Source organism: Periplaneta americana, chromosome 1, assembly GCF_040183065.1.
Source record: "Periplaneta americana isolate PAMFEO1 chromosome 1, P.americana_PAMFEO1_priV1, whole genome shotgun sequence".
Taxonomy (NCBI): Eukaryota; Metazoa; Arthropoda; class Insecta; order Blattodea; family Blattidae; genus Periplaneta; species Periplaneta americana.
In genome coordinates, this window is record NC_091117.1 from 20151214 (window position 1) to 20172632 (window position 21419).

Sequence of the window (21419 nt, forward strand, 5' to 3'; positions counted from 1 at the left end):
GAAGCTCGTATGAAAATTATGAAACTCGCTTGCGCTCGTTTCATAAATATCCATACTCGCTTCTTAATTACCTTCATTATAGGCTCGTTGCATAATGTACTATTTTTTTTTCGAAAGAATTAAGTACAGTACATATTGTAAATGTCTTTGACATACAGTACAGTAATTACATAATGGAGTAATACTATATTACCTTCCATGAATCATGTATTTTAATAAAGAAAAATGCTAATAGATACTGTATATAAGTCAAAATTAGTATACCCGCCTAATACGCGGTCCTGGTTAATATGCAATTTACACCCGGTCCCTTGAACAGCGTCTTATCGGGTTTTACTGTAGTTCTGAAGAGGAAAAAAATAGGTAAAAACCTACAAATCCGGTCCCTAGACTCATCACTTGTATCAGAATTTCATTCTGTCTGCATTTTAATACATGCACTACGAAGTACATTTATAGAGACTTGCATGTGAGTGTGAGAGTCTGGGGCATGCCAGCTGGCTCGATGGATGTGCTGCTGTGCTGCTAGTGGTTGGGGTGAACTGCTGCCTCTTCTCGAAGGTCCACAACTGCCCGCTCGCTCGTCGGACTGCATGCTCTCACTCCAACCGCCTCCACAGTCTGGTGACGGGCCATCATACGGGCAACTGGTTAGTGTCACGCCTGAAAGAAAGGCACGTTACCTTATCTAAATCAAAGGGGATACAATTTATTTGTCTTCACTTTATATTTCTTCTTCTCCTTCTTAGCTAGCAAATATAGCACTAGTTAATAATTTTGAGACGTTTTCTATAACATACAGGTAGTAGAGCTACTTTAATTCGCATCGGCTCAACATGAAAGTGACAATAAAAGTTGCTAATGTCTTCCTCATATCTGCATATTCTCCTTAGTTTCAACAGTTCAGATTTTTTTTATCTATCGTAAATCGTATTCGCCTAGTTCCTTACATTTAAGTGTGAAAACACAGCACTGTCGTGAAAGAAACGTTCAAATCTCATATCACAATAATAATAATAATAATAATAATAATAATAAACTCACGTAGGTAAATTAAGTTTTCAGAAAGTTCCCTAACATTTATACTTTAATAGAACAAATTGTTGCTGTTGTTTTCTAATGCCAGGCGTTTGACAATAAAGTCATTTGAACTCTTGCACTCCAATATTTTTCAAAGATATTATCATGGTCAGCCACTGAAGCACAGATTTTGAGGTGTTCCGAATCCATTTCTTGGTTTGAGTTGCACAATGGGCAGTTAGGGGACTGATATATTCCAATTCTATGCAGGTGTTTGGCCAAACAATCATGGCCTCTTGCCAATCTAAATGCAGCTACAGACGATTTTCGTGGTAAATCGGGAATTAACTGTGGATTTTGATGCAGAGAGTTCCATTTTTTCCCTTGTGATTGTGTTATCAAATTTTGTTTGTTGAAGTCTAAGTATGTAGATTTAATAAATCGTTTCACAGAGCAATACGTAGATTTAGTAACAGGTCTGTAAGTAGCAGTGCTGCCCTTCTTTGCTAAAGCATCCGCATTCTCGTTTCCCAGGATTCCACAATGGGATGGTATCCATTGGAATACAATTCTTTTATTGAGTGATATTAATTGAGAGAGCATTTTAGTTATTTCTGCTGTTTGAGATGAAGGTGTGTGTTTAGAGACTATTGATAGAATAGCTGCTTTGGAGTCTGACAATATAACTGCATTTTTAAATTTATTGATGTAGCATAGAAGATTCCTGAGACTTTCACTTATTGCAATGATTTCTCCATCAAAACTTGTTGTTCCATACCCAAGAGATCTATAAAGTGAGAAGAGACAGCACGTAACACCTGCACCGGCACCTTGTTCTCTGGAGATCAAGGATCCGTCAGTGTATAAATGAAGCCAGTTTTGTGGAGGGTACCTAATATTAATTGTCTCTAAAGACAACTGTTTTAGTATTCCAGTGTTTACTTCTGATTTCAGTATTTCTTCTGTTAAATTTAGATTATATTCTATATTTGATAGAGTTAAAGGGTTTGGTTTAATTTGTAAGTTTTCTTTTAAATTCGGGATATTGATTTTCTCTTTTAATTCTTGAACAATGACAAATTAAAAAGTTACTTAATTACAGACTACATCTGGTAACTCTGCCATTGTATTAACCCTAGCAATACCAAGGTATTTGAAATAACATGCAGTACCAACAAGGGGCGGTATTTTGTGACCACTATTCTTTTATACAACCACAAAAGAAGTAAATTAAAATCATCAGTACCAGTTGCAGAAGACACAGCCCTGCAGTATATATTGACTACACCCCAACTCTGGCTACTAGCAACAGGCACCTATAATGAACACCGATCAAAATACCCCTCATTTATCGTGGAAAACAACAACTGAATAGACTACAGTGGACTATAGTGGACTTTATGTTGTCAGCAAACAGCTGGATACATTAAGAAGATTGATTGTTGTTATTAAACTTTGTACTCTACTTTAATGCATAACGTGGCTTGCTGAAGTGGTGTGCAACTTGAAAATGGGTCACAGTCCTGCCATCTATCTGCACATGTGGAACCCAAATCATGCAAAGTGAAGTGGGTAGGCATCAGACACAATCATACACACATTTTATACTTTAGTTGATACTGTACTTAACTTTGTACTCTTACTTAAACTTAACTTCATACTCTACCTCCCAATATATTTCATTTCATATTCTACTTAACTTTATAATTTACTTTATGCTTTAATACATTTAACTTCATTATTTCCTATCTTTATAATTACATGATATTATATACAACTTATAGGTTTATCTTCTTGAACTTCAAGAATACAAAAGTAAGGAAAGTTATTCTGAACAATCTAGGACGGCTCTGGGGTTCAGGAGTGAGGGTGGAAACAGTAAGAAATAGAAGAAAACGACTACTACCTTATATGAAAGCAGCGAGGGCGAAGGGTCACTTTGCTAAAATGTACGAAGATAAATTGAAAGTGAACGGAAAATGGTATGATCTGGAGTTCTGCCTGAGGAATGAAGATCATCCAGAATTTGGACTAACGAGAAGAACGAAAGAGGACAGTGGACATATTTCAACTTTGCAGAGGGAAGCAACGAGAAGGCAACAGAGAGTCGACGTTAGCTACATAAGCAGAGGGAAGGAGCAGAAGAAAATCATCCCAACTTCAAGGATGGAACAAGTGATTGTCGCAGATCAACACATGGAAACAGGAGCGAATAGTAATGAGTTCAGGAATCCACATGCTGACGTACGAGGAAGTGTAGAGGTGATGACACAACGAGAAGATAAGTGTAATGTGATCAAGCAGCGTAAGCAGATTCCTAGTCTCCATACGATGGCGGTAAGGTTAGCGCACTCCAGAAGGAATGCTGACAATAACAGAACAAGAAACACGGGCGCTAGAAAAAAGGCGAGTGGGGATAAAAAGAGAAACCAAGAGTCAGGAAGTGATGGGGAAGAAAGTAGTGAAAAGATTAAGGGTGCGAGTGTAAGTGGAAATCTAGGATGTGAAAGTGAAAGAGTGGGGGGGGGGGAAATAAAAGAAGAATAGAAGAAGAAAGAAATAGAAAGAAAGACAGAGATAGAAAGAAAGCAGAGACGTACAGTAAAGAAAGGTCAGAACCTGCGACAGCTGAGGATATAGCAATGGTATTAGATATGATTAAAAAATGTGGGTATGGGATCAAAAAGTGCTAGTAAAGGGTAATTGTAATTGTAAATGATAGAGAAGTATAGGGGCGAGAGAAAGTGTATAAGCTGATGTGTAGAGAGAAATATAAGTATTTACAGGAAGTGAGAGTATTGTGAAAGGATTAGGTGTAAGTGGAATAGAGAGAAAGTTGAAAGTGAGCGCAAATATGAATGAGTGAAAAGTGAAAAAGGGTTAAGAGAAATGAACAAGTGACAGCATAAAATTAGTACTGACATTTGAACGTTGGAACAGTAAATGAATATAAGAGAAAGAAAGGAGAAAAGGTCAAAGAACAAATAAGGCAAATAATTCAATATGATAATTTGTAGAGAATAAGTGAAATTGAAATCTCAGTGAATAGTAGTTAGAGGAAAAAGGGGGTTTATTACGATTAATGATCAAATAGAGAATAGCAAACGAAATGTAGGCGAAATACAGAAAGGGAGATTGAACAAGCAATAAAAAAAAAAGTACATAGTTTAATTGGGAGAATTTGTGTAGACGTGTACTGCAAATATGTGTTACTGTAAGTGTTAATGGTGGCACCGGATACAGAAATGTGAGGTACACCATTATATGTAAAGAAGTGCTGTGATCAAATATCAAATATACAACTTATACCTTACTTTAAGCTTTAACTTAATTAACTGTGTTTTCTTTTACTATATTTATACTTACTTTATACTGTACTTAACTTTGTGCTTTATTTAATATTATACTTCACACTTCATTCATTTATATAACTTCACTTCATATTCTACTTATCTACTTATACTTCACACTTCACTTATTCTATTCCTCATTTTATTTTTAAACTTACTATGTAGTGTACTTAAGTTTATAACTTCGTGCTTTGCTTCACTTTACTGAACTCCCTTCTTAATTCATCTTTATATTTTTTCGTATTGTACTTAACTTCATAGTGTACTTATACTTAGTACTTAACTAAATACTTTATTTAACTTCATTTCATGCATTATACTTTAGTACATGCTTCGTTTTACTTTACTGAAGTCCCGTACTCTTTCATATTGTACCTACTTAACTTCACAATTTTCCTCTGTAATTAATGGACGTAAGCCATTAAAATATGATAGAAACAAGTGACGAAGGACTCACCAGGCAAATGTTGGCTGGGATGATACAATTGCGTAGAATGACTGACACCAGGTCGGCAAGATAACAGCTGAATAACTTCCTGCAGTTCCTCTTGACTTGCTAGGGAAGAGTGCCACACAGAATCTGCAGAAATATTTTGCAATTCCAAACGGAATTAAAATTTTCAGCTGACTAGCAATATAATTGTATAAAGCTCCTTGTTCTCGGTCTGTAGGATTCCTATTTCTGTTATAAATGCAGGGGCAAGATTGTGACAGTTCACAGGGAAAACACTTATCTTAATCGTCTTCACAAATAAAATAAAATAAAATTACTCACATATTTTGTTGAAAATAAATACAGCAAGATGGAGGAGACAGATCACATCTTGCTAGTTTCCACTTATAAAATAGATCATGATGATTTTTTTTCTCTCTAGGATCTTGAAGTACAGTCACATAGTCCATGTAAAAATCATTCCCGTGTGATTTAGGAATGGAAAAGAATTAATATATTCATATAAAATTAATTCCTTCCCAGTGACTGATGTTTTTATTTATTTGAGTGTTAATTAACAAAGCAGCTATTGGATGATACTTTCTACCAATACTAATGACTCCTTGTCTGCATTACAAGACTGAGATATTTTCAGATTAAAATCTAAGAGGTCTGTGTTCGATTCCGAGAAGAGAAGTGAAAATTATTTTCTTTATTTATGGACTGAGTATGTCCCTTATTGTGTGTTTACCCTGTATAGCCTTATGCCATGGTAACTACATGAAGAGAAAAAAAATCCATGACTTGCTAATATACAATAAGAATTCTCACAAGCCTTATGGGATGGAGAACGATGATGAGAAAGCTAAAGGGTAGGGCGAGGTTGAAAGGCAAAATAATGAGGGGAACAAAATGGGAAAAAGAGTAGAAGGACGAAGATAATAGAGTCAGAAGAGGAAAAAAGGACGAAAAAAGGAGGAGCACATTGGGAAGGGGAAAAATAAGAAGGAAGCAAATTTAAAAAAACAAGATAATGGGACAAATGAAAATAAACTGCAGGGGAACAGGAAGTGAAGAGAACAATCAGGAGAGCAGAATGAGAAGTGAAAAGGAGCAGAATTAGAAGGAAATGGAAAGGAGCAGAATGAGAAGAAAGTGAAGAGGAGCAGAATGAGAAGTGGAGAGGAGCAGAATGAGAAGAAAGTGAAGAGGAGCAGAATGAGAAGGAAGTGGAGAGGAGAATGAGAATAAAATGGAGAGGAGCAGAATGAGAAGAAAGTGAAGAGGAGCAGAATGAGAAGAAAGTGAAGAGGAGCAGAATGAGAAGTGGAGAGGAGCAGAATGAGAAGAAAGTGAAGAGGAGCAGAATGAGAAGGAAGTGGAGAGGAGAATGAGAAGTGGAGAGGAGCAGAATGAGAAGATAGTGAAAAGGAGCAAAATGAGAAGAAAGTGAAGAGTAGCAGAATGAGAAGGAAGTGGAGAGGAGCAGAATGAGAAGAAAGTGGAGAAGAGCAGAATGAGAAGAAAGTGACGAGGAGCAGAACGAGAAGAATCTGAAGAGGAGCAGAATGAGAAGGAAGTGGAGATGTGCAGAATGAGAAGATAGTGAAGAGGAGCAGAATGAGAAGGAAGCGGAGATGTGCAGAATGAGAAGAAAGTGGAGAGGAGCAGAATGAGAAGTGGAGAGGAGCAGAATGAGAAGAAAGTGAAGAGTAGCAGAATAAGAAGGAAGTGGAGAGGAGCAGAATGAGAAGGAAGTGGAGAGGAGCAGAATGAGAAGAAAGTGGAGAGGAGCAGAATGAAAAGAAAGTGACGAGGAGCAGAATGAGAAGAAAGTGACGAGGAGCAGAATGAGAAGAAGCTGAAGAGGAGCAGAATGAGAAGTGGAGAGGAGCAGAATGAGAAGAAAGTGAAGAGGAGCAGAATGGGAAGGAAGTGGAGAGGAGCAGAATGAGAAGGAAGTGGAGAGGAGAATGAGAAGAAAGTGAAGAGGAGCAGAATGAGAAGGAAGTGGAGAGGAGCAGAATGAGAAGGAAGTGGAGAGGAGAATGAGAAGAAAGTGAAGAGGAGCAGAATGAGAAGGAAGTGGAGAGGAGCAGAATGAGAAGGAAGTGGAGAGGAGCAGAATGAGAAGAGAAAATGAAAAGTAAAGATTGAAAAGGAAAAAAGTTAGTGTAATGAGAAGGAAGAGAACGGACTGAGAAGGGAAGATTGAAGACAATGCAACTAAAGTGATAGTGATAACTGTCTGCAGTACTGTATTCTGCCTTACCAGGAGTAGTGGAGCGACTTCTATCCTGCGAGTTTGCTGAGGGAACAGCCAGCTTGGACGGAGGGTTGAGGCGCCCATGCCAAGCCGTGTGGTGCTCCGCCAGTCTCGAGCTCTCCCAGGGCATGGACCAGCGCCGCATCGTGCCCTCACTTGTCTCACCTGAAACTTCCCCTGCCGCAGCTTCCGACCAGCGGCGTTGCGGACCTTGCAGGGAACAAAGAGGGAAATGGAGGGGACTGCGCACCGAGCGGTGAGAGCCTGGTGGGGGCGGAGGAGGTGTGGGGTTGTAGAGCTGCGCGAAGCACTGCTGGATGATGCCCACTATGCACTCCGAGTTGTGGCGTGTGGGCGTGGCCTCGTTCATCTGACAGCAGTTGGAGTTGGCCATCGCCCCCAGGAAGTCGCAACACGCGACACAGAACTGATACTGCAGGTTGATGAAGGTCATCAGGCTCCCACACACCACCTGCTGCAGAAGTAAAGTCGGTATCACTGACACCTCTTGATTAGTGCTCAAAAATTTAAATCATAAATGATTAATAAGTTTTAGAAAAGGTGAAATACCGGTATAAAGGCTCATTCACAATGAAAATTAAACATAACGTAAGCGTTAACTTAAGAATATAAACGTTACGGTAAAATCAAGAAGTCATACCATCATTCACGATGGGAACATAAACATAACCACAAACATACTTGGTAACCATGGAAACATAACAACGACGCCATTTTCTCATATTCTGTCGTATACTTCAGCGCTCCACGATTGTGTTCTGTTTGCAAATCACGTAAGCATAAGCATGAAAGTTTGGAGTTTGCAAACTTTCATGTTAACGTCTTACTGTAATGTTTATGTTAATGCTTATGTGAATCATTGTGAATGATCCCGGTAGCCTGGGCGCAAACTTGTGTTTATGTTACGGTTATGTTTAATTTTCACTGTGAATGGGCCTTTAATGTGCACAAGGCAGACAGGAAGCAAGCAGGAGCAAAGAGTGGCATCTTCTTCATTCTGCTTTGCTATTTTCTCTAAAGTCACATTTTCTTCAAGTAATTAATTTCATCAAATGAATTATCTTCATCCAGGTCAAAACCATCTACATTTGAAGAATAAGAATCACTTCTTCTAAAAGAGCCAAACATTGCTTGATTGATGATAGAAATTTTTACGTGGGCAATAAATTGCTGATAAATCTTGCCTAAAATCCCATCACTGAGAGTTAATATTAATTTACTTGCCAATAATCCGCGACATGCTATTTTTAGATATACATGATGCGGCATAAGTTTTTTTTTAGTTGGTTATTTAACAACGCTGTACCAACTACGAGGTTATTTAGCATTGATGAGATTAGTGATAGCGTTATGGTATTTGGCAAGATGAGGCCGAGGATTCGCCATAGACTGGCTGGCAGTCACCTTACGGTTGGGAAAAACCTCGGAAAAACCCAACCAGGTAATCAGCCCAAGCGGGGATCGAACCCGCGCGAGTGCAACTTCAGACCGGCAGGCAAGTGCCTTAACTGACTGAGCCACACCGGTGGCTGCGGCATAAGTCAGTTAACCGAAAATGCATAGTGTAATATCGATATATGAAAACAGTTGTTCTACAGAAATTGTTTAAAGTAACCTCCATTGTTATCTAAACATTGAAGACATCGTTCAAACACTGATTTACATATCTTGTTATACAAGTCCCCATTTTTACTAATGTTTTCAAATTCTTGTTCAATCAAATCCTTCAAATGCCGTAAGTTTAATGGTTTTGTAGCACAAACATTATCCTTCAATATCCCCACACATGACGTGAAGTCCGGTGATCTCGGCGGCCAATCAATTTTACCTCGCCTTCCTATCCACTTTTCAAAACGTTCATTCAAAAAGTCACGGACTTGTAGTGAGGTGGGACACCATCTTGCTGCCAAATAAGGTTGTTTCGTATTATTTCAAATACAGGGATATTGTCTAATTCTGTCACAACTTCTTCTCTCAACATTCGAAGGTACTCATTTGCAGTCATGGTTCCATTGAAAAAATAAAGATCTATCACTACTCTGCTGCATATACTACAAATGGGGCCAGAAACTAACTTGTCATTCGTTGTTGCATATTATTACGATGTACCGAAGTACATGTGATATTTCCATGCAGTAATTCTGCGTCATCATATGATGAAGGATGGGTGGAGCGGAGAAAAATTCTCTCTGGCACCGGGATTTGAAGCCCAATCTTCAGCTCTATAACCTGACGCTCTATTCACTGAGCCACACCGGATTCTCATTCCGATGCCGGATTGAATCCTCTCAGTTTAAGCTCCACCACCTCTTAGGTTCCCTCTTCTCCGCTCCACCCATCCTTCATCACATGATGACGCAGAATTTCTGCATGAAAATATCATATGTACTTCGGTACATCGTAATAATATATATGCGAAAAATAATCACCTAGTGATTTAAGACGGCACTCCTTCCGTCGGATCCCAGCCACTCAGTCACTCGTAATGAGTGCACCTCTGCACATTAATGTGTTGGACATTGTGCCATTGTCACATTTGTAACACAGTGCATGAGGTTAGGCCACTAGAGGGAACCTAAGAGGTGGTGGAGCTTTAACTGAAAGGATTCAATCCGGCATCGGAATGGGAATCCGATGTAGCTCAGTGGATAGAGTGTCAGCACGTAGAGCTGAAGACACGGGTTTAAATCCTGGTGCTGGAGAGAATTTTTCTCCGCTCCACCCATCCTTCATCATTGTCATTTGTTACTAACAAGTCAGTTCTGACACTACACTAAACAGATTTCACTGCACACAGACTATAGTATTACTTAATTAGTTTAAATTCGACAATAATTGCAGCAGTTAATTGACTTATGCCACACTCTGTATTTTCTTCTGAAGAAAGCCATGCTAAAGACTCTTCCCTTCAAAATATAATGTCCTTTGTTGGGTTTGAATCTATACTAATAATAAATCTGTAGCCGAAATTTTTCTGGTAATTTTTGATTTTCCAAAAATAATTGGTCCTAACATATATAATTAATCATCCTGAAACCGAAAATCGCTTTTTTGAAATTTTTGTTTGTATGTCTGTCTGTCTGTCTGTGTCTGTCTGTCTGTATGTTTGTTACCTTTTCACGCGATAATGGCTGAACCGATTTCGATGAAAATTGGAATATAAATTAAGTTCGTTGTAACTTAGATTTTAGGCTATATGGCATTCAAAATACATTATTTAAAAGGGGGGTTATAAGGGGGCCTGAATTAAATAAATCGAAATATCTCGCTTATTATTGATTTTTGTGAAAAATGTTACATAACAAAAGTTTCTTTAAAAATAATTTCCGATACGTTTTATTCCTTGAAAAATTTTGAAAGGACTGATATTTAATGAGATAAATGGGTTTTAAAATTAAAATAACTGCCATCTAAGGCCATGTAATGAATTAAAAAACAATGACTTCGTCTATAAGGGGCCTTGGACAGCAACAATCGAAAGCTATGAAAGATAGCCTACAGATAATGTTTCTGTGTTTGTATGAAGTAATATCGGAAGCTAAATTAACCGATTTGTATAACTAATTATCAATTCACCATTGGAAAGTGTAGTTTCTCTAGATGGACATAATGCTATAATGTTATTACAGTAACTTCAGAGTGAATCGAGGACAGGTAAGATTAAAATAGCTTCTTATGCACAGAAAACTTGATAGGCTATTCTGTACATTCGTTTCCTGTATTTCCTAAAATAATTTTTATGACCAAATGAGTGGTCTCTGGATCAAAATGATCGCATTTCAATAATGCAAATACAATTTAAATTAAGTAACATAATAAACGATTTATCCCTATATATCAAACACGAATGTTCCCTGGATCAAATGTCCTATTTTAAATACGTAATTACTTTATATTTATTTCTAAAGGGTGCAGCGGAGCGCACGGGTACGGCTAGTATACAATAAATGTGGTGGCACTTGACCTACAAGCATGACTTGTTTCCCCACGTGTACCAACCTGATTATGCTCATGTGCCTTCTGAGAATCTGCGTCTGAATCACTGGCAGTGTTCACTTCCTGGAGTGTGGGTATCACTTGAGCCTTGACCACCGTACTGGCGTTGGCAGTGGCCTTTACCAGTTCCTCCCAGGTGGCCTGACATTGCGTTGCCACAGCATGGCATGGGGAAGACGTGTCCTGCACCATAGTCCCCAGGCAGTGCGACAACCTTGAGCCAGCTCCACACAACCCTGTCAACATCTGCACACAACATTCTCTCTATAATTCTGGCCTTACCTTAAGTCCATCGGGTCACGAGTGGGTCCCAGTGATCCCTGAAGGGGATATTCTCAGCAGATGTTTGGTTAGGATTGTCATATTTAAAATACTTTCACAGGATTCTAGTAATAGAAATAAAAAAAAGGACAGCAGTAAAAGAAGGAAATAAATTGAGAAACATAGAAAGAAAACGGGTAATAAAAATAATAGTTACAAGAAATAAAAAAGAAAGAGGAAGAAGAGAAGGAACTGAAGAAAGAGAAAGATGAGTAAGAAGGAAAGAAAAAGAGGAAAAGGCAGATAATGATGATTATTATTATAGATACCTCTTAATCATCTTAAAAAGTTTCTCAGTACACATTATACCTGGTAAGGTTTATCTTGTCTCAGTAGCAATAAAACCAAGTCCCTTCAAATGAGGGTGGAGATTATAGGAGGGTTGTAAATTTTCAGGATTCCTTTCAAAACCTTGTTATTGTACAGGCTACCGGAACTCAATTTCTTGAAAGACAAGCTCAGTGACGGAACTACACAGTACGAAGAGAGATATTTTATTACTTTATTTTGCGCTACAGAATGCATCAACTAGTCCCTTCCGTCACTGGCATCGCTTCACTCCCCCCATCGCCATAACAACACAGACGAGGTAACACATATCTCCTTTCTCTCTCTTTTCACAGTGAGACAAGATATATCACACAGACTTTAATAATGTTTTTAAAAATTGATGGATTCTACAGGGTGTCCAACAAGTCCCACATGTCCCACATCATAGGGTAAATTATAATATATGCTCGATATGAGCATCATATCCAGGTCTTGTACACTGGTTTCTGACAAATAAATAGTATTATTATTATTATTATTATTATTATTATTATTATTATTATTATTATTATTATTATTATCTCCAAGTTTATAACATGTCTAGAGGCGAAACTTCATGCTATTGAGAATGCGATGTAACATATGAGCAGTGGTTTCACGACACTTTTCCTCGATCTGTGTTCGTAGATTTTCCAGATCACGAATCTTCACTTCATACACCTTTACCTTCAGAGAACCCCATACGGCAAGTCTGGCGACCTTGGAGACCATTCTCTGGGTCCTCTGTGTCCTATCCACCGATTACAGAAGTTCTTGTCCAGCCAACTCTGCAAACTAAATTTTATGATATTGTCTATGATATGGGACTTGTTGGACACCCTGTATTGTAATTTAATTTACCATACGTTTAATTTGAAATAAGTTTATTGTTAATTTACCATACATTTAATTTGAAATAAGTTTATTGTAGTCAACACAATTTTTGTGCAGCAACTTTAAACGGGCACAATTCTCTTTCAGCCTGTAATGGATTGTTGCAGTACAAGTTTAGATGAAACGGATGTAGTCCACTCACCTGTAGATAAGTTAACCAACCACTGAGGCAATCTGAAATCTCTTTGGGTGATGCTGTAATCGACGTAACACTGGATGCAGCACTACCTGTCTTGTCTGCACCTGCAACCTTATGACTAAGATACGAAAACAAAATTAGGTGAACATTAAGATTATTATTAAACTGACAATACACGAAATTGCAGTGCTAAAAGTCTAGATTAAAAAAATCTGTATCTCATTTTGAGGAAATAAATTTTGTTGATATTTTAAGAGGGAACATAACTTTAAGTATAATTTTAATTACTGAAAAATTGATGAAATTCAATATTTTTTTCCTCAGCAATGAATGAATCTGTAACCTTGGATTGAAATGTTATATACTGAATATACACTACTTTTACAGTTGTACAGTATTTTCAGATATAGTGAAACTACAAAGAGATGCAGCGAAAAGTTACTGCACTATGCAGGGATGTCGGGGAACAGACTGCCCGCAATACATTGCTCGACTCACTGATAAGCTGTAACAGCACGGGCGGACATTCAGTTTCAATACAGCTCGCCTTAAATGGGTTCAGTATGTACTGAGTCAAAATCTGAGAGAGAAGAATACTTTTATTTTACTATAATAAATTTCTAGTCTAATTTCCTTAATTTTTTTTGTTCCGTGATTTTAATAGCTTTAGGATTTATTTATTTTTATTATTACTGTACTAAGCAGAAAACTGATATTTATTTGTATTATTACTTTAAGTGTAATAATTTAGGTAGAAAGTTAATAGAAGATTTAAAATTTGTCTCATTTCCATTTCTGGAGTTACCAATATGTATCAGAAATATCTTGCAGTAGCCTATATTATATAGCTGTACCTGTCTTGCGCCTGCATTGTATGCAATATGGCTGAAGATGGATGTTCAACATTCATCTGACCTCGAACTCTACTCAGGCCGTAACTAGAACTACGTGCAGGAGGGGGCTTGCTACGACTGCATGTGAGATTTTGTTTCATGTTAGCCATTGTGTCGATGAATTGCTGTAGAAACCCTTTCCTTTAGTGGACATTTTCACCACCTGGAAAAACAAACGTAATTGTATCAATAAAATGCCCTTTTATTTTTTCGACACTTCTTGCAGGTTTTAAATAGCTTACTAAGATTCTGTCTGAAAAGAAATTTAAAACAACTGAAATGAGAATAATAATGGTCTAATCTATACTAATAATAAATCTGTAGCCGAAATTTTTCTGGTAATTTTCGATTTTCCAAAAATAATTGGTCCTAACATATATAATTAACCACCCTGAAACCGAAAATCGCTTTTTTGAAATTTTTGTTTGTATGTCTGTCTGTATGTTTGTTACCTTTTCACGCGATAATGGATGAACGGATTTCGATGAAAATTGGAATATAAATTAAGTTCGTTGTAACTTAGATTTTAGACTATATGGCATTTAAAATACATTATTTAAAAGGGGAGTTATAAGGGGGCCTGAATTAAATAAATCGAAATATCTCGCTTATTATTGATTTTTGTGAAAAATGTTACATAACAAAAGTTTCTTTAAAAATAATTTGCGATAAGTTTTATTCCATGAAAAATTTTGATAGGACTGATATTTAATGAGATAAATGAGTTTTACAATTAAAATAACTGCCATCTAAGGCCGTGTAATGAATTAAAAAACAAATGACTTCGTCTATAAGGGGCCTTGGACAGCAACAATCGAAAGGTATGAAAGATAGCCTACAAAGAATGTTTCTGTGTTTGTATGAAGTAATATCGGAAGCTAAATTAACTGATTTCTATAATTAATTATTATTTCACCATTGGAAAGTGTAGTTTCTCTAGATGGACATAATGCTATAATGTTATTACAGTACCTTCTGATATAATATAATATAATATAATATAATATAATATAATATAATATAATATAATATAATATAATATAATATGTAATATTATATAATATAATTTAAGTTATTTGAAGGGTTCACAACCATAGTGGGCCAAGTGCCATTTACTGAATACGTAGAAAACAAGGGTTAAAATTAAGTTATTACCATAATTCAATGGAAACCTATAACAAGTAAAATAAAATATACACATTAAATCTAAATGATGTCAATCTTCATTAAACTATGGTTGCATGTAATAAAAATTAAGAAACAAGTAAAAGGAATTGTCATTATACCAAATGAGTGTCTCTGGACCAAAATGATCGCATTTTAATTATTTGAATGCAATTTAAATTAAGTAACATATTAAACGATTTATCCTTCTATCAAATGTCCTATTTTAATTATGTAATTACTTTATATTTATTTCTAATGGGTCCAGCGGAGCGCACGGGTACGGCTAGTTCAGAATAAAAAAAAAACTGTCAGAAAAATAACATTTTTGCATTATATGTTACATGTTTTGCAACAATTAATTTATTTTTTTGTATTACGAATGATATTTCGAATTATAATTTTTCTTAAACTATTATTCAAAAGACATACATATTATATGAACACATTTAATGCAACACATCATAATATGGAGATAAACTTCAATATTGTATTGCATACAAAAGACATTTTTGTAATACCAGAAAGTTAGATACGTATTAGACTTTAATTTATAAGCTTAACTTCTACTAAAGTAAAGATAATTCGTTAATTTTGCAGAAATTCATTAAAAATATTAAAAGCACACTTTAATAATTTATATTATTATTTTTCTGTTTAAGAAGATCTATTTTTAAAAGTGAACTAAATATTAAAAGACGTTTAGAGTTTGAAATTTTAAGCTTTCACGATTATTATGTTTTATGCCACGTATTTGGATTAAATATTTCTAACGTTTCAGAACTACTTAAGCTGCATGTTCCGTCACCAAGGTTCACTTAGGAATATAATATGTGTAAACAAGATGTAGGTATAACAAAGGTTCAGTTGTTTGAATTAGTCACGTACTTTCGAAATTGGATATATGAAATCCAAAGACATGGTATACAACTCATTTGTTAAATATTAATGGTTTATAGTGAGATTTTACGTATTTTCCTTTCTTAAAAAAAACAGCACTAGGACTACTATAAAATTAGACCATTAAAAGAAAAAATAAAATTAATAAATTGTATAGAAAATCAATGTATTCTGAATTGTAATTTTGTTGCAATAGTTAATTTTCATCATAGTGATGAGCAATAAAAGTAATCAAATTGTTCTTTAGGTACATCATTATTAAACCAAAACAATTTTTTTAATTATTAAGCAAAATAACATAAACGTTAGATTTTGATAGTGATCTAAAAAACAGAATGTAAGCTCTCAGGTTTGCAATTGTGAATTTTGATAAATATGAGAAGTAAGTGTCGTACGTTTCAAATCTGGCTGAAATTGTGCATACTTCTCTAGACTTTGACAATGTAGCTTATTCTGACAATATATTCCAGACTCTGAAATTAATAGAACACAAAAGAGGTTGAACAGATTCTTTACTTCTTGCATATCAGTAAAATAAAAAAAATAACATAACATTAGACTTCTTGTGTTTTATGAAAGGAAAGTTTCTTTCTCTACTTCTAACAGCAGCCATGTGGAATTTCGGATTCTTTAGCAAACATCTGAGAAAAATTCTCCCATTCCCGTCTTGTATTCAATCTACAATCCTGCAGTTTGCAACTTTTTGTCTTACTAATTTGACTTTACTAATGACATTGTTTTTAAGTAGGCTACTTTGCTAGTTCTCAATATCAGAAAATCGCTTTCCTGATACTTTTTTGGAAATAGTTCAACGTCTATTATGTTTTCAAATGTACTTACGTGTTGTTCCCACTTTTCTGATAGCACATGAGATATGGTAATGTAATCAAATGATAATTCCATAAATAACAATGTTCGAATGGTGAGAACTGAACAACATACTATTCATACTTCAAGCTCATTGCAAACAATGGCCGTACGTGTCAACAGTGTTTATAAAAAAAAATATCGTTATAAGAGAACTGCCAGTAAATATCTATGGTAAAAGTTAAAAGTAAGCCTATCTCCTTCATATACTATGAAAACACATGAGGGTGCATGACTAAACTCCCTATTTTCCTTAAGACCGTTCTGGAAGTTTTTGAAACAAGAAAAAATCTCGTTACCACCTGGGACTGAATTCGGGACTTTTCAGACCACAGTCAGTTACTCTACTAACTGATCAACCTCTTTAATTGTTAATCATAGTGATTAGAGTGTAGTAAGAACTCACCAATACAAACTTGTATTCTCGTTCCATTTATCATTATCGCAACAATCCAAATTTTACAATTGGTATTATCGCTAAAAAGAAAAGCACTAAGAACGTGTAAAACAGCAGCAGAACTAAGAAATTGATACTGCTGCTATCTTAATGGAAATATAGAGTGTTATTACTATAGATTACAGCAAACCATGTAAAACAGATTTCGTATGGAAAGCTAAGAATTTGATTTATTATCGGTAATACAATAATTAATAATTTTAATAAAAAACTTTGAGGTCTGTGGATATAGAGGGAAAAATTGGATCAGTATCTGGTAGAGTTCCCAGGTAGGTCAGTTGGTAGCGCGTTGGTACGTTTAACCAAAGGTCCCGGGTTCGATGCCTGGCTCCGGAACAATTTTTTTCCCTCGAAATTATTCAATCTATCAAATTACATGCACAAGGTGGTTGATTTTATAAAGTAGGCTAGGCCTATATTAAGTTAACTGTCTCAAGCCTCTATACTTAGACAGGATTCAGCTCTAGTTTTATAATTTTAAATTACATAAGCTAGACTACAGTATATTGTGGTTAGGCTGTCGCATCTTGAAAAAAATAAAATTGTAATCTCCAATGACAAGTGTATGTACAACAATATGTAACAGAAATTGCTATGTGTATGGTTCTGTAGAAGTATTAATTATATCAGTTTATTGATTTGAAAAATAATTCTGTGGTTCATAAACCCAAAGGGAGAAGAATATAGGAGTTCCAATATAATTTAGTTTATTTGTTAGAATTTTTTTCAATTTTGAGTAACAATGCATCGAATACGAATATTGTGAAAAGAGCAAAATAAAATAGTGTAAACTTGTTATACGATTATAAAGTACGAAAATTTCTAGGTTACTTCTCTAAAAATAATAATATAAAGCCAGAGTTCATTATCATAAATTTGTCTACAAAGTAAATTATTAATATTTTTAATCAGGCATACCATCAATGTTTTTCAGCATGCATTATACACAAAACAACAAATGAATGCATGCATAGGTATTCACAATTAGATGTTTAAACAGATAAATCAATGCCTTATCAGATAACGTCAATTGAAAAGCTATAAGAAAGGGGGAAATGAAAGCATAGAAAGCAATACTTCTACCGTCACCCAAGATAAATGTCTTTATTAATATTTGTGTAACCTGCATACAAAATCTTGATTTATATTCACTTCAATGATTAACTACATATATATTTGTCAAGATTACAAACATGTGTACTGCCAAACTGGGAGTCATGAACAAATGTCCCTCTTTGTATTCAACAATTACTAAAATGAAGTAATAACATTGTTTACGAAATATATCCTTCACATATAATATCTGCATTATTAACTTATTATTTCAATGATCCTTTTAAATTCTGTAAAATATTTTATTGAAATTGAAGAAGATAGCATAAGTTGGTAATAAGACGATGAGAACAGTTCAAATGTAAGGGATGATGTCACACAACAGATTTGACAGATTTCATTGTGTATTCAAAATTATTCTCAATTAAATAATCAAAGTAGCATATAGCGACAATGTACATGTTTAGGAACAAACATTTATTTTTAAATGTGCAGGAGTAACTTTAAACGCTTTAGCGATTAGACGTAGAAAATCACTTCAGAGAGAGAATTTTCGAATAAAGTGTTGGGTGCCCTGGTCATGGAACCAGGCAAGTAAACAAACCTTTGAGATCAATGTCTATAATAGAGTTTTTAATGTAACTACAAGGATATCTAATAAAATGCATGTCGTAACACATTGAAAACTTTCTTTTTATTATAAAACAGCATAATTATGGTAATAGTTGGAAAACATTTTCAGTTAATAAGAACCATAGACATATAATAAGAACTATGTGCTTAAGCAATGATGCGTAATATTGGTAGCACTGTCGATGCGCCAAAACCTTGGGTCAGGTACTCAGGTTGCCCTAAAAGTGAAAATCCATTATATTATTCTAGTTCAGATTTTTGTGTTGTAGTGTCACTTTACAATGGCTACAAATAAAAAAATTGAAGAAGGGTTAGATCATATAAAGGCAGCAGAAAAAAGGTAGGGTTTCAATTTGCTTTGTTAATACAGGGCATAATGTAGTAAGTGACACATTGAGCTGTCATATAAAATCAAAAGTTAATGTTATCAAACTTCTATGTAAGTAGTTAATATTCTACCTCAATACCAATCCAGACGATATCGAAGAAAATATCAGATCTTGTTGCATATAACTTTTTAAAACATCTAGAATTCACCAGAATGAAATTGTAATTTCAAGTGATACAAGACGGGGGCGGTTCGAACATTAAGGTTAATCGTCCCTGTAAATCCACGTTAACAGAAGTTTTCATTTTGTATAGACGTATTAGTCGTGATGATTGCTCCGTGGAAAATAAATATATCCTTCTATATAAACAACCGTCATAACAGTAACACGAATTACGTACAGATGAATTTTACAATAAGTTACAGTCAAAATGATATAAAAACCAGGACTGCCTTATTGTGTATAGGTTTATACCAGTTTGCGTGAGTAATGGAGATGTTAAATTTTGTGTTAGGCCTGTAAGGCACTTCAAAGTCTTTAGTTACCTGTATTTGTCTTGTCAATGACAGGCGGGCTCAGAACAAGTTCGGCATTTTACTTCCACATTTTCATTCATCTGCGGACCTCTGGAAAAAGAACTAAGGAAGAGACTAGTGAAGCGCTGTTTATGGAGTGTGGCTTTCTATGGAACAAAAACATGGATATTACGACGAAGTGAAGAGAAGCGAATAGGAGCATGTGAAATGTGGAGATGGAGAAGAATAGAACGTGTGAAGTGGACAGATAGAATAAGAAACGAAGCTGTGTTAGAAAGAATGGGTGAAGAAAGAATGATGCTGAAACTGATTAGGAATAGGAAAAGGAATTGGTTGGGTCATTGGCCGATAAGAAACTGCCTACTCAAGGATACACTGGAAGGAATGGTGGACGGGAGAAGAGTTAGGGGTAGAAGAAGATATCTTAATGTCGTCTATCATCTGATAACTTCTTCTACCCCGAACTCTTCTCCCATTCACCATTTCTTACAGCGCATCCTTCAGTAGGCTGTTTTTTCTCAGCCAGTGACCCAACCAATTCCTTTTCCTCGTCCTGATTGAGTTTCAGCATCATTCTTTCTTCACCCACTCTTTCCAATACAGCTTCATTTCTTATTCTGTCTGTCCACATCACTCATTCCATTCTTCTCCATATCCACATTTCAAATTCTTCTCTTCTCTACTCCCCTACCATTCCCTCCCCTCCCTTCCGTCCCCTCTCGTCTCCTCCCGTCCCCTTCCCTCTCCCTCTCCTCTCATCTCCCCCCCTCCCCTCTCGCCTTTCCTCTCCTCTCGCCTCTCCTCTCCTCTAGCCTCTCATCTCCTCTCTCCTCTCCTCTCGCCTGTCCTCGCCTCTCCCCTCCTCTCCCTCCTCTCTTCTCCCCTTCCATCTCCTCTCCTTGCCTCTCTTTCGCCTCGCCTCTCCTTTCTTCTCTCTCCCCTCCTCTCCTCCTTGTCATAATGCCCATGTTAGTCTGTATAGGTACAGGTACATGAATCACTTGTAGTCCATATTCGGCAATTATTATGAGTATTGACTGCACTATTAAGAGTTTAAGTAGGTCTCGTCTGTCCACAATATTCGAGATTATCATTCAGGATCAATTTTCATCTGAACTAATATACGAGCATTGTCATGGAGAATCAGTGGCCCAGCCTCGAACATCTGAAGTCGGTTTTTGTGCGTTTTTCTGCGCAGATTTTGCATGAAGCTACGATAATACACTGCTGTGACACTTGTTCCACATGAGACTCATCTGTCATGATGATTTCTTGGTGATCATAACCAAAGATCATCATTTACTTCACCTTTGATTGAGATCATCAACATTTTTTTGGTGGTGGGGAAGTTGAATCTCTCCACTTGTTGGACTTTAATTTCAACTCTGGCTCAAAGTCTCTAACCCAAGTTTAATCAATTGCGACAATTCGATGCAAGAATGCTTCAATGACGAATCTTTGTTTCAGCAAGGTTGCATTGTCCAAGCGTTTCTGTCTTCGTTCAGCAGTTAAGCAGTGAGGGACCCATTGCACAGAAATTTTTCTCTTCTTTAAATCGTTTGTCAGAATACAGAATACTGATGTTGCTGCAATCTCCGTGGCTTCAGAAGGTTTCCCACATGTCACACGATCTTCAAGATCATCTGCCACAAGTTTCACACTTCGTTCATCTGTTGATGTTTTCAGCCTTACTGGATTTGGATCATCGTTTATGCTCGTATGATCATCACAAAAATGATGAGCCCAACGAGAAACTGTGCTACAGTCCACTATGAAACTTAACTTAAAGAACTGTGGATTTCTGTGGGGTTTTTGCCACGTAAAATTTCTATCTTCAA

The 21419-nt window shown here is 36.0% G+C and overlaps 2 protein-coding genes across 4 annotated transcripts in view; one reads left to right on the forward strand and one right to left on the reverse strand.

Annotated features, from left to right (window-relative positions):
- Positions 1-412: 412 nt before the first annotated feature.
- Positions 413-18220, reverse strand: LOC138709181 (uncharacterized). Its single transcript, XM_069839754.1, has 7 exons — positions 18154-18220; positions 13604-13805; positions 12753-12867; positions 11090-11332; positions 7076-7544; positions 4828-4950; positions 413-663 (listed from the first exon to the last, which is right to left on the reverse strand). Exons 2-7 carry the CDS (start codon positions 13750-13752, stop codon positions 413-415), a joined length of 1350 nt encoding a protein of 449 aa, XP_069695855.1. The 5' UTR covers positions 13753-13805; positions 18154-18220.
- Positions 18221-18903: 683 nt separating this feature from the next.
- Positions 18904-21419, forward strand: part of gammaSnap1 (gamma Soluble NSF attachment protein 1) — a 42829-nt gene continuing 40313 nt past the window's right edge. For all 3 annotated transcript variants that reach the window (XM_069843328.1, XM_069843414.1, XM_069843253.1), the window contains exon 1: positions 18904-19056. In XM_069843328.1, the coding sequence (XP_069699429.1) occupies positions 18998-19056 (59 nt within the window). In that variant the 5' untranslated portion in view covers positions 18904-18997. The remainder of the gene's footprint in view (positions 19057-21419) is intronic.